Source organism: Leucopleurus acutus (genome assembly GCF_964270905.1).
Source record: "Leucopleurus acutus genome assembly, chromosome: 19".
Taxonomy (NCBI): Eukaryota; Metazoa; Chordata; class Mammalia; order Artiodactyla; family Delphinidae; genus Leucopleurus; species Leucopleurus acutus.
This window is the reverse complement of record NC_139161.1, coordinates 46232225-46246265: the sequence shown is the minus strand read 5'-3', so window position 1 is coordinate 46246265 and position 14041 is coordinate 46232225. Positions and strand designations below refer to the sequence as shown.

At 37.0% G+C, this 14041-nt stretch overlaps 1 protein-coding gene across 1 annotated transcript in view; it reads right to left on the bottom strand.

Moving 5' to 3' along the window:
• NSRP1 (nuclear speckle splicing regulatory protein 1) overlaps positions 1 to 14041 on the bottom strand; it is a 67044-nt gene that overhangs the window by 5486 nt on the left and 47517 nt on the right. The window contains exons 3-4 of the mRNA XM_082861213.1: positions 10622 to 10678; positions 39 to 167 (exon numbers count right to left, since the gene is read on the bottom strand). Of these exons, the coding sequence (XP_082717339.1) occupies positions 39 to 167; positions 10622 to 10678 (186 nt within the window). The remainder of the gene's footprint in view (positions 1 to 38; positions 168 to 10621; positions 10679 to 14041) is intronic.

Here is a 14041-nt window from a genome sequence, read left to right as displayed (position 1 = left end):
AGGTCAAGGTCAAAGAAACTGTATTTTCAGCTACAAACCTTTCGGTCTTTTCCCAAAAGCAATTTTGGATTACTTTCTTCCTTTTTTTTCTTCATTTCATCATAAATACTGTCATATTCATATACAGTAGAATCTTCTGCAAGGGCCTTTTGGATTTCCAGTTTGGTCTTTAAAGAAAACATTGAACATGTTTCAAAAATATGAGCCAACTAATAGATACTACAAAAAGTCTAAGTAATCCTTTTGAGACAGGATCATAAATCAGAAATATATCATAAAAATTGTATCAATCACATTTTAAACTTAAAGCACTTAGAATAGAGGCTGACAGAGAGTTAAGTGTTCAGTAAACATTATTATCTATTCACTTGTCCATAAACAGAATTATCTACAAAAGGACCAGGGTATGACTTAGAAACACCTAACCTTAATTTTGAGATGCCTATATTACATATTAAACTTCCATATCATTTTTACTTGTGTTACCAAATAAAATGTTCAAGTTTCAAATGGTAGGAAATACTTTTTTTTTTTGGTAATTGAAAAATACTTTACTTTTAGAGATGTCACCTTCAGAATTTAAAATAAGCAGTATATTCACTACAGAAATACAAGTAGTTTAAAAAAAATTTTGTCTCTGATACGTTTTTCATAAAAATATGTTAATACGGACTTCTCTACTGGCACAGTGGTTAAGAATCCACCTGCCAATGCAGGGGACACAGGTTCAATCCCTGGTCCAGGAAAATCCCACATGCCACGGAGCAACTAAGCCCGTGAGCCACAACTACTGAGCCTGCGCTCTAGAGCTTGTGCACCACAACTACTGAAGTCTACACGCCCTAGAGCCCACGTGCCACAACTACTGAGCCCACGCGCCTCAACTACTGAAGCCCACACACTCTAGGGCTCACAGGCCACAACTACGGAGCCCGCGTGCTGCTACTATTGAAGCCCACACCTAGAGCCTGTGCTCCGCAACAAGAGAAGCCACCGCAGTGAGAAGCCTATGTATTGCAACGAAGAGCAGCCCCCACTTGCCACAACTAGAGAAAGCCCGTGCACAGCAACGAAGAAGACCCAACGTAGCCAAAAAAAAAATAATAATAATAATAATTATAAGGAAATACTTATTTATTTTCATCGAAGTATAACTTACATTATGATTTGACATTTGTATACATTGTGAAATGATCACCACAGTAAGTCTAGTTACCATCTGTCACCATATAGTCACCAAAAAAAAAATTTTTCCCCTCATGATAAAAACTTCTAAGATTTACTTCCCTAGCAATTTTCAAATTTGAATACAGTATTACTGACTACAGTCACCATGCTGTACATTACATCGCCATGACTTACTTTATAACTTGAATTTTGTATTTCTTTTTCTTTTTTTAAAAATAAATTTATTTTATTTATTTTTGGCCGCGTTGGGTCCTTGTTCCTGCGCGGGCTTTCTCTAGTTGCAGTGAGCAGGGGCCACTCTCCACTGCAGTACACAGGCTTCTCACTGCAGTGGCTTCTCCCGTTGTGGAGCACAGGCTCCAGGTGCGTGGGCCTCAGCAGTTGTGGCTCGCAGGCTCCAGAGCACAGGCCCAGTAGCTGTGGTGCATGGGCTTAGTTGCTCTACGGCATGTGGGATTTTCCTGGACCAGGGCTCGAACCCATGTCCTCTGCATTGGCAGGCAGACTCCCAACCACTGCGCCACCAGGGAAGCCCTGAATTTTGTATTTCTTGATCCCCTTCATTGATTTCACCAACCCCCCCATCCCCCTCCTCTCTGGCAACCATAAATCTTTTCTCTATGAGTTTTGTTTTGTTTGATCATTTTGTTTTTTAGATTCCACATATAAGTGAAATCATATGGTATTTGTCTTTCTCTGACTTATTTCACTTAGCACGATACCCTCAAGGTCCATCCATGTTGTTGCAAATGGCAAGATTTCTTTTTATTTTTTTTATGGCTGAGTAATATTCCATTTGTGTGGCATGGAATATTTTATCCATTCACCCGTCAATGGACCCTTAGGTTGTTACCATATCCTGGCCATTATAAATAATGCTGCAATGAACACACGGGTGCATGTATCTTTTTGAATTAATATTTTCATTTTCTTTGGATAAACACACAGAGGTGGAATTGCTAGATCATATGGTAGCTCTACCTTTAATTTCTGAGGAAGCTCGATACCATCTTCCATACTGGCTGTACCAATTTACATTCCCACCAACAGTATATGAGGGTTCCCTTTTCTCCACATCTTTGCCAACACTTGTTATATGCTGTCTTTTTCATAAGTCATTCTGACAGGTGTGATGTGATATCTCATTGTGGTTTTGATTATTAGTTCCCTGATGATTAGTGCTGTTGAACATCTTTTCAAGTGCTTGTTGGCCATCTGTATGTCTTCTCTGGAAAAATGTCTACTTAGATACTCTGCCCATTTTTTTTTCCTTTTTCTTAAATTAATTTTTATTGGAGTATAGTTGATTTACGTTGCGTTAGTTTCTGCTATACAGCAAAGTTTATCAGCTATACATGTATCTGCCCATTTTTAATTGGATTGTTTTTTGTTTTTGAGCTGTATGAGTTCTTTATGTATTTTGGATATCAACCCTTTATCAGATATATGACTAGCAAGCATCTTCTCATGTTCAGTAGCATGCCTTTTATTCTGTTGATGGTTTCCTTCGCTGTGTAGAGCTTTTTAGTTTGACGTAGTTTCATTTATTTTTGCTTTTGTGCTCATTGCCTTTGGAGTCAGATCAAAAAAATATCACCAAGAACAATATCAAGAAACTTACCACCTGTTTTCTTCTGCAAGTTTTATGGTTTCAGGTCTTACACTCAAGTCTTTAATCCATTTTGAGTTAATTCTTGTGCATGCTGTACACTAGTGGTCCAGTTTCATTCTGTCACATGTGGCTGTCCAGTGTTCCCAATACTATGTGTTGAAGAGACTGTCCTTTCCCCATTGTACATTCTTCCCTCCTTTATCATAAATTGATTGACTGTATATGCATGGGTTTATTTATGGGCTCTCTATTCTGTCCCATGACCTATGTGTCTGTTTTTATGCCAATACCATATTGTTTTGATTACTATAGCTTTGCAATATAGTTTGAAATCAGGGAGTGTGACACCTCTTGTTTTGTTGTTCTTTCTCCAGATTGTTTTGGCTAGTCGAAATCTTCATGGTTCCACACAAATTTTAGGATGGATTGTTCCATTTCTATCAAAAATGCCCTTAGAATTTTGAAAGGGAATGCACTAAATCTGTACACTGCTTTGGGTAATATGAACATTTAATCAAAATTAAGTCTTCCAATTCATGAGCATGGAATCTTTCCATTTATTTTTGTCTTCTTCAATTTCTTTCATCAATGTCTTATGGTTTGCCATGTACAGGTCTTTCACCTCTTTGGCTAAATTTATTCCTAGAATTTTATTCTCTTTGATGCAACTGTAAATGAGATTGTTTTCATAATTTTTATTTTTGATAGTTCATTGATAGTATATAAAAACAACAGATTTCTGTATATTCATTTTGTATCCTGCAACTTTACTGAACTCATTTATTAATTCTAACAGTTTTTTTTGGCAGAGTCTTTATAGTTTTCCATATATAAAATCATGTCATTTGCAAATATTAATAGTTTTACTTCTTCCTTTCCAATTTGGATGACTTTTATTTCTTTTTCTTGCCTAACTGCTAGGACTTCCAATACCATGGCTAGGTATTGGACTAGGACTAGCCATGTTTAGGACTTCCAATACCATGTTGAATAGAAGTGGCAAGAGTGTGCATCCTTGTCTTCTTCCTGATTTTAAGGGAAAAGGTTTCAGCTTTTCACCATTAAGTATGATGCTAGTGGTTGGCTTGTCATATATGAACTTTACTATGTTGAGGTATGCTCCATGCATATCCACTTTGTTGAGAGTTTTCATCAAAAATGTAATGCTGCATTTCAACAAATGCTTTTTCTGCATCTATTGAGATAATCATTGATTTCTGTCCTTCATTTTATTAATGTGGTATATTACATTGATTGATTTGTGGGTGTTAAAATATCCTGATATCCTTGGAATAAATCCCACTTGATTATGACATATGCTCCTTTTAATGTATTATTGAATTTGGTTTGCTAATATTTTGGTGAGGATTTTTGCATCTATGTTTATCAGGGATACTAGTCCATAATTTTCTTTTCTTGTGGGGTCCTTGACTGGTTTTGGTATCAGAATAATGCTGCTCACAAAAAATAAGTTTGGAAGAGTTCCCTCCTTCTTTTTTTAAAAATTTTATTATGCAGTCTCTGCAGAGACTGTCAAAAATTGCCAGTGCCGACTATATTTCAAGTCGTCATGGAAGGGTATGGGGAAAAGTTTTCAATTAGCAATATCACACCTCGGATAAACCTCATTGGCTATGATACTGCCACTGCACAAGTCCCCCCTCTTCTGTTTTCTAAAAGAGTTTGAGAAGGATTGGTATTAAATCTTCTTTAAATATTTGGTAGAATTCACCAGTGAAGCCTGGTCCTGGACTTTTGTTTGCTGGGAGTTGATTACTGATTGAACTCCTTACTAGTAATCAGTCTATTCAGATTTTCTATTTTCTCATGATTCAGTCTTGGAAGATTGTATGTTTCTAGGAATTTATCCAGTTCTTCTAGGTTGTCCAATTTGTTGGAATATAGTTTTTCATTTTCTTACACTCCTCTGTATTTCTTTGGTATCAGTTGTAATTTCTCCTCTTTCATTTCTGATTTTATTTATTTGAGCCCTCTCTTTTTCTTAGTGAGCCTAACTAAAGGTCTGTCAATTTTATCTCTTCAAAGAACCAGCTCTTCAGTTCACTGATCTTTTCTATTGTCTTTTTAGTGCCTACTTCTTTTTTTTAAATACATTTTTATTATTTATTTATTTTTGGCTGTGTTGGGTCTTCATTGCTGCACACGGGCTTTCTCTAGTTGTGGTGAGCAGGGGCTACTCTTCATTGTGCGTGGGCTTCTCATTGCAGTAGCTTCTCTTGTTGCAGAGCATGGGCTCTAGGCACGCGGGCTTCAGTAGCTGTGGCTCACGGGCTCTAGAGCACAGGGTCAGTAGTTGTGGTGCACAGGCTCAGTTGCTCTGTGGCATGTGGGATCTTCCCAGACCAGGGCTCAAACCCGTGTCCCCTACATCGGTAGGTGGATTCTTAACCACTGCACCACCAGGGAAGTCCCTTAGTGCCTATTTCTGCTCTAATTTTTACTATTGCCTTCCTTCCGCTTTGGGCTTCATTTGTTCTTTTCTAGTTCTTTTAGATTTCAGATTTTTGTTTCTTGAGGCAGGCCTGTATTGCTTTAAACACCCATCTTAGAACTGTTTTTGTTGTATTCCACAGATTTCGGTATGCTGTATTTCCACTGTCTTTTATCTCAAGGTATTTTTTATTTCTCCTTTGATATCTTCATTGCCCTATTGGTTGCTCAGTAGCATGTTGTTTAATCTCCACATATTTGTGATTTTTCCAGCTTTCTCCTTGTAATTTCTAATTTCATACCACTGTGGTTGGAATGATGCTTGATATGATTTCAATCTTTTTAAATTGATTAAGACTTGTGTTGTGGCCTAGCATATGTTCTATCCTAGAGAACGGTCCATGAGCACTTGGGAAGAATGTATTCTGTTGCTTTTGGATGGAATATTCTGTACCTATCTATTAAGTCCACCTGGTGTAATGTGTCATTTAAGGCCAATGTTTCCTTATTGATTTTCTGTCTGGATGATCTACCCATTGATATAAGTGGGGTATTAAAGTCCCCTGCTATTATTGTATTGCTGTCAATTTCTCCCTTTAGGTCTGTTAATATTTGCTTTATATATTTAGGTGCTCCTATGTTGGGTGCACAAAAATTTACAAGTGTTATATCTTTTGTTGGACTGATCCCTATATCATTATGTAATACCCATCTTTGTCTTTTATTAAAGTCTTTGTTTTAAAGTATATTTTGTCTGATATTGGTATCCCCACCTTTCTTTTAGTTTCCATTTGCATGAAATATCTTTTTCCATCCCTTCACTTTTAGTCTGTGTGTGTCCCTACATCTGAGGTAAGCCTCTTGTATACAGTACATAGATGAGTCTTGTTTTTTTACCCATGCAGCCATTCTATGTCTTTTGATTGGAGAATTTGGTCCATTTACCTTTAAAGTAATTACTGATATGTATGTACCTATTGCCAACTTGTTAATTGTTTTCTGGCTGTTTGTAGGTCCTCTCTGGGGAAATACTTTAATGTTCCTCCTCCTGCTTTCAGGCCATCAAAATCTTATCTAGAGTTTCAGGCCAGCTCACCCCCTACTTCTTAAACGAGACCATCTCTGAGGGCTTTTACCCCCAATTAGGTCTTTCTTTTGAAGTCTGATGGCACATTCTGTACTGCAATATACAGTTCCTAAGAATACTCCTGATGTTATTATTTTCTAATTATTTCACAAATCTTAGCCTCTTGTCCCAACTTGTAAGTTCCTGAGGTACAGAAAGTACACATTTTAACTTTTTCTTTAATTGGTACATTGCCTAATGCAATGTGGAACATAAAAGTGATTCTTTTAAGTGATAGGGTGGATAGTATAAATTATTCAAAGAACTGACCTGATATTCTCAGGTTTTTACGTGTCAACAATTAGACTGGAATGATGTACATGCCAAATTAAAAACTTTTTTTCTGGAATATTGCTTAAGATATTAAAAAATAATAATTTTTAAAAACATTTCAACATTTACTTTAACCTCAGAAAAACAATAATTCTCCTGCCTACATGGTGAATTAGCACTGCTGCTCCTTGCCCAAAACCAACCTGGAAAACTCAGAGGAGGAAAACATGGAATCCAAGAAATCATCACCATCACACCAACAAAAAGCAAGGGAAACAGGACACTAAATTGTTTTAAATTGATAACTTACTTTTTTATATACTGGGAGAGTGGCAAGAGGGCATGTGTGTAGATACAGGGTATTGTCAATTAACTTAAGTCCCAAAATATATAAAGTAAAAACTGAACAGAAATCTAAGGAAAAACAGACAAGTCCAAAACTATAATAGGGGATTTTAACATATGCCTCTCAGTAATTAAGAGACCAAAAAAATTAGTATGAATATATATGGATTCACACAACTGGCCAAAAAACACCATTTAGAATATTTTTTCAAGCATCAAAGGAATATTTATTAAAAACTACTGGACCACACAGTTAATCTCAACACATTTTTTAAAGACATGAAACAATACAATGCATCATCTTGTTAAATCATGTTAAAAATCAGTAACAAAAAGGAAACAAAAAACCCCTATATGTTTAAAAATTAAGTTCTAAATAACCCACAGATCAAAGAAGAAATCATAACAGAAATTATAAAATATTTTGAACTGAATAAAAAGTACTACTTACCAAAAACTTGTGAGATAAGCACAGCTATAGCAGTGCTTAGAGGAAAATGTATAGCTTTAAACACATTAGAAAAGAGAAAGGGCTTTTGAAAACAGCTATGCACTCATCTCAAAAAGTAAGAAAAATAACAAAATAAACCCAAAGAAAGCAGAATGAAGAAAACACTAATTTGTCAGGACAGAAAGTAATGAATGAGAAACAAACTTAACCCACTAAATCTTGGGACTGTCAGACTTTTATATTTTTTTCAATCTGGATAATTACAGTGAAAGAAAAGGAAAATCACAGGCCAATCTCACTGATGATAAAAAAAAGAAAAACTCCTTAACACTTAAAACAAAAATCCTTAATGAAATTTTAGTAAACCAAATGCAATGGAACATAAAAAGAAGAATACTCTATACCTATATTGTGTTTATATCATTTATGTGAAGTGATCATTACTGATTTTCTAAAGTTAAATTGATCTTTACTGGTATGAATATAGTTCATGCATGACTTTCAAAAAATAAAACACAACAACAAACAAAACCTCAAACCAAGACCAGAAAAGAACTTCCTTAGCTTGAAAACAGATATCTACCAAAAACCTACAGGAAATATTATTTTAATGATGACATATTAAAAGTTTTTCCAGTGAAATAGGGAATAAGATAATAATGTTGACAACATCAGTTCTGTGCACCTGATGGCCAGATAAAAAAACTGATGGGAGAGGAGAAGAGGGGAGAGAAGGGAAGGGGAGAAAAGAAAACAAAAGAAAAAAAGAAAAGAAAAGAAAAGAAAAGGACTTCCCTGGTGGCACAGTGGTTGGGAGTCCACCTGCTGATGCAGGGGACATGGGTTCGAGCCCTGGTCCAGGAGGATCCCACATGCTGTGGAGCAACTAAGCCCACGTGCCACAACTACTGAGCCTGTGCGCCACAACTGCTACTGAGGTGCGCCATGGCTACTGAGGCCTGCGCACCTGCAGCCTGTGCTCCGCGACGGGAGAGGCCACTGCAGAGAGAGGCCTGCGCATTGCAGTGGGGGGTGTCCCCGCTCGCCACAGCTGGAGAAAGCCTGTGCACAGCAGCGGAGACTCAACGCAGCCGAAAATAAATAAATAAAAAATAAATTAAAAATTTAAAAAAGGAAAGAAGAAAGGTCTAACAGATAAAGTACCCCATTTCTAAGAGTATTTTCTCTTACATTTAGTAAATACAATCAAGGTGGTATTCTTCATGATAAAAGTTAGTTTGAGATTAAAGCAGAAGAGTTGAATCATTCAAGTGGGGAAAATAAGGTGAAAGGTAGTATAGCAGCAGCAGGCAGGTGAGAGGCAGAAGAGCTGTAGCAGCATCCCCAATTTCCAGGCAAATTATGAAAAAGTCCCAATATCAAAAAAGTGGATTTGAACAAGCCAGAGTTAAGAATAAAGTCAGATTTGGGACTTATGCTTTAAGTGAATAAGAAAAGGAAACACAGGGACTTCCCTGTTGGCACCGTGGTTGGGACTCCACGCTCCCAGTTTGGGGGGTGGCCCTGGTTCGATCCCTGGTCAGGGAGCTAGATCCCACATGCATGTTGCAACTAAGGAGCCGGGTCTATCAAATTAATTAATTAATTTAAAAAAAAAAAAAGGCAGGGCTTCCCTGATGGCGCAGTGGTTGAGAGTCCGCCTGCCGATGCAGGGGACACGGGTTCATGCCTTGGTCTAGGAGGATCCCACATGCCGTGGAGCGGCTGGGCCCGTGAGCCATGGCTGCTGAGCCTGTGCTCCGCAACGGGAGAGGCCACAACAGTGAGAGGCCTGCATACCGTAAAAAAAAAAAAAAAAAAGGCAGCAAAAAATGTGAAAAGAACACTAGAAAACAAGATACCTACATGACTTGGTGAAGTCACCAGACTCTCTAGAACTAATTCTCTCATCCACATAGTGAAGAAACTGAACTTGATGGTCTTTCTAAAATTCTACTGAGCTCTAAAATTCTAATTCAAAGCACTCCAGCACTTAAGCTAAAGAATCAAAGTTTTTAATGTTATGTGTGTATTAAATCATTTTGAGGCTAAGTTACATGTTATATCTCATATGACACTAAGATATTATCTTAAAGTAACTAAATACATAATTCTGTGCCCATTCCCCAAGGAGGCAGTAAAACACAGAGGCTAAAAGCTTGGGCTCTGCAATTTCACTGCCTGGGTTTGAACACAACTTAACCATTTACTAACTTATGAGATCTCATGAAAGTCACATAAATATTTTTTGCCTTCATTTCCTCAACTACAAAATAGAGACTGTAAGAGCAATTATCCTAAAATAGGACTGCTGTAAGAATTAAAGGTAACTCTTAGAAAGGAGTTACCATAATGTCTGGCTCATAGAAAGTGCTTAACAAATTTATCCTTAAGCAGGATTCTAGATACACAAGGGAAAAACAGGTGCCCAAAATTAAAGAAAATGTGGAGGAAAAGGAATTAAAATTGAAAAGAAAGGTACTCTGCCACTGTTTAATTTCATTATTTTCTACTGCAGCTAAATCTAAAATACACTGGTACAGTAGTAGAAAAATTACTAAAACTCCAGGCCTAGTCCTGTAATGAGCTGTGTGATCATGAGGGGTAAACATCCTTTTGAAGTTTCAAACTTCTTTATCAGGACCATGGGCAGGTTTGTGAGAATTTTAAAAAGATAATGTATGTATAAAAGTACTTGGAAATACTATACAGTATACATAAATATAAGGTGCTGGCAAGTCTACCGAAAATCACCTGACATTCCCCTTCCTTGCTAGATGAGTTTGAAATAATTATAAAACTGCAAAATCATTTTGGTTGTATCCTTTGTTTTTTTTTTTAGCAAGTAAGCTCATTAGCAGAAATTATTAAACCATGTAATCCATCGTCAGACTAAGTCATATGAAAGCAGAAATGGGTTTAATCTACAACACAGCAATAAGGAGCTAATTCTTCACTGTGTTTTTCTCCTTTAAAATTTATACAAGAAACCTGAAATCTACGTAAATCAAGAAACATCTTACACATTTTCAGAAAACAAGTGTCAAGATAAAATTTTTCCTTATACACCCTTACTCTCTTTAGTCTCAGGTACCTAATACCAAAACTGATACTTTAAAATGTGAGCTGAACTACTTACTTCACCAGATGCATTTAATTCACCCTTCTACCTTACCTGTTTCATTGCTTGCTTCTTAGCAGCTTCTCTCTGAAGGCTTTCACTCACGGAGGTCTATAAAACAGGAAAATGCTGTCACTGTTTCAAGCAATTTAAAACTTCTTTTCCAGTATTCTGGTTGGCAACTAGTCCCTTACTTACGGTTAAAAACAGAAAGATATAAAAAAAAAAAAAAAAAACCAGAAAGACAATATTATGAATTAAATTAACATTTTCAAGGTCTTCACCCTAAACTTTAGGAAACGAATGAATCTTCATTATAAATCATCAGGGTGTAAGAGAAAATAAAATGGTACAGGACAAGATGAGGTAACATGGGTTTTCAGTCCCAGCTTCACCACTAAGTTGTTCAACTTCTATGGATTTCAATTTGCCTTGTGTACATATGTGAATGTGCGCGTGTTGAGTGGGGGAAAATTGGTCCCTTCCAATATTAAAATGGTATGATTCCCAGCAACAAAAAGCACATCATTTTAATATTCACCACTGAATATAGTATATCAAACTCTTAGTACATGCTGAAGGCTCAGCGACAGCCAGGGCTATCTGTCATTATTATCATTCAATAAATATGTACTGAAAAGCCTACCATAACAGGCATTGTTCTAGCTCCTGAAGACAGCAGAAAAACAAGAACAGTCTCTGTGCTTGAGAGATAAATGGTCTGAAAGGGAAGACAGATAACTAAAAGAGATAATCACAATATAAATGTGATAGGCAATATAACAAAGGGATTAAAAAAAGGGCTGCAGGAGAACAGAGCAGGAGACTAAATGTATAAGGAATCAAGAAAGCCTTCCCGGGGGCTTCCCTGGTGGCGCAGTGGTTGAGAGTCCGCCTGCCGATGCAGGGAACGCGGGTTCGTGCCCTGGTCCGGGCAGATCCCACATACTGCGGAGCGGCTGGGCCTGTGGGCCGTGGCCGCTGAGCCTGCGCGTCCGGAGCCTGTGCTCTGCGGCGGGAGAGGCCACAACGGTGAGGCGCCCGCGTACCGCAAAAAAAAAAAAAAAAAAAAAAAAGAAAGCCTTCCCGGGCTTCCCTGGTGGCGCAGTGGTTGAGAGTCCGCCTGCCAATGCAGGGGACACAGGTTCGTGCCCCGGTCCGGGAAGATCCCACATGCCGCGGAGCGACTGGGCCCGTGAGCCATGGCCGCTGAGCCTGCGCTCCGCAACGGCAGAGGCCACAACAGTGAGAGGCCCGCGTACTGAAAAAAAAAAAAAAAGAAAGCCTTCCCAAAAGAGATATGACATTAGACCTCAATCAAAAGGAATTTCAGAGAAGACAAGAAGAGTACAGAAAGTAGTAACCACATGGGCGAAAATAAAGACTTGCAGCTAAGAAAAGAAATATTATTAGAACACTTAGGAAAAACTGTTCCCTTAAAAGTATAAGGCCTTGTAAATATACTAACCAACAATGAAATGTACACACTAAAGGGGTGCATTTTATGGTGTGTAAATTATATCTTAAAACAAAGACTACTAATGAATTATAGTTCTCTAGCCTATTGACATTTGCTGTTTCCAGCTACGCAGTATCAACTGGTGCATCCTTTGTTTTCCATGGCAACAAACAGAACAAAATAAACCTATTTCTAGTTTTCTATGACCATGCAGATGAATAAAGTTAATACACAAAGGCCAGACAATAATAACATAACACTTACTTAATAAATTAAAAGAAGTGTACAGGCAGAGACTAAGTTTACTTTAGGTTATAGTAAATTGACTCCAACTGGAGGAAGAGATGTTGATAACAAGAATAATAATAGTAGCTAACATCTATAGAGCAGGTGCTATTATGCTAAGTTTATTACTTGTGTATTACATGTATTACTCATTTAATTCAAATGTCCCTGTTACGTAATATGACACATTTTTCATGCATTAGAATATAAATTTTAAACATGAAAATATTAAATATTCTAGTAAGTATATCTCATGAAATTCTAATGCATTTTGTTTGTTTGTTTTTTCACGGCTTGTGGGATTTTCGTTCCCCTAGCAGGGATCAAGCCCAGGCCCCAGCAGTGAAAGCACCAAGCTCTAACCACTGGACCACCAGTGAATTCCCTCCAATGCATTTTTATGTCTCAGTCTTTCTAATTAGTGTATACTAAATATATTTTTCTTGATCATTGAGTCAGTAATGTCCTCAGGATTAACTAAAAGAGTAAATCCCAAATGCTGAACTTTCACTTATTTTTATTACTTTTTCCCACCTCTCCTCCAGTCAGTCACAGTTCACAGGCTGTTACTTTCAAACTGGTTGCTTCAACCTGAACTACTGAACTTGAAAAAACAAAACACAAGCCTGTGACTTTTTAGACTTTTATATAATATAGAAAAGGCAGACTGGGAAGGGCCTTCCAATGTAAAGTGATATATACTTTGAAATATCTCAAGAGACTTTGTTTTCATGCTTATAGCTGTTTAGAAGGATGAAGTCTGGCCTTTGAGAAACATCAGTTGTTATTACTTACGGGGTTGATAACATATGGAGACAGTAATTTTACAGATCCTATCCACCAACTTATATCCCTGGAATTCCAAGAGCATCAGTGGATGAAGAGGTAACTCTGAACCTACGCTGAAAAACTCAGGGAGGACTGTCTCCTTCTGAAGTTCATGTCTCAGTTTTCTAGCTAAAGGAACTCTAACAATGATTATTAGTGGTGATAGCTAAAATGTCAACAACCTGTTTAAATACATATACACAAAAAACTAAAAATGAAAATAGTAGCAATAAAACTTTTGTTTCAGTAATAGTGATCCTATATAAAAATCAGTAAATGTATTAAATGACATTTTAATCCTTATCTTCTACATAACAAACATAAGAAACTGTAGTCTAGATTCATACTGGAGGCAAAATAACTGGTAAAATTAAACACAAGAGCAATAAGATTTTATATTTTAAAGGTCAAGTCTTTCTAAGTTTTAAGAGATATCCTTAAATTAAAATACCAATACAAATGTTAAGACAACTTTTAATTTAGTCTGGTTTCCATGAAAAAGGATATGCAAGAGAAGATAAAAATGAGAAAAGCAGGTTGTCCTGCATAAGTCAGGGAAGGTTTCACCTTATTGAACTCAGCAAGAGAAGAAACAGATTTCATACATGTGCCCTATGAATAAAACAAAACTAAAATATGTAATAACTGCCAACATGTCAGCCTCTAACTTTAGAGTTCCTGTACTGCATGGCATAAGGGGGAAGTACAGAATGACGGTCAAAAGTGTAGGCTCAGGAATCTGACTGACTTTCAAACTATTCCCTCTCTCTTACTAGCTGTATTATTTCAGATATGTTACTCATCTATATAATAGTACCTATCTCACAAGGTTGTTTTGAGGATTAAATGAGATAACATGTAAAAAGTACTTGGCAAGTATCTGGCTTATGCAAGTGCTCAGT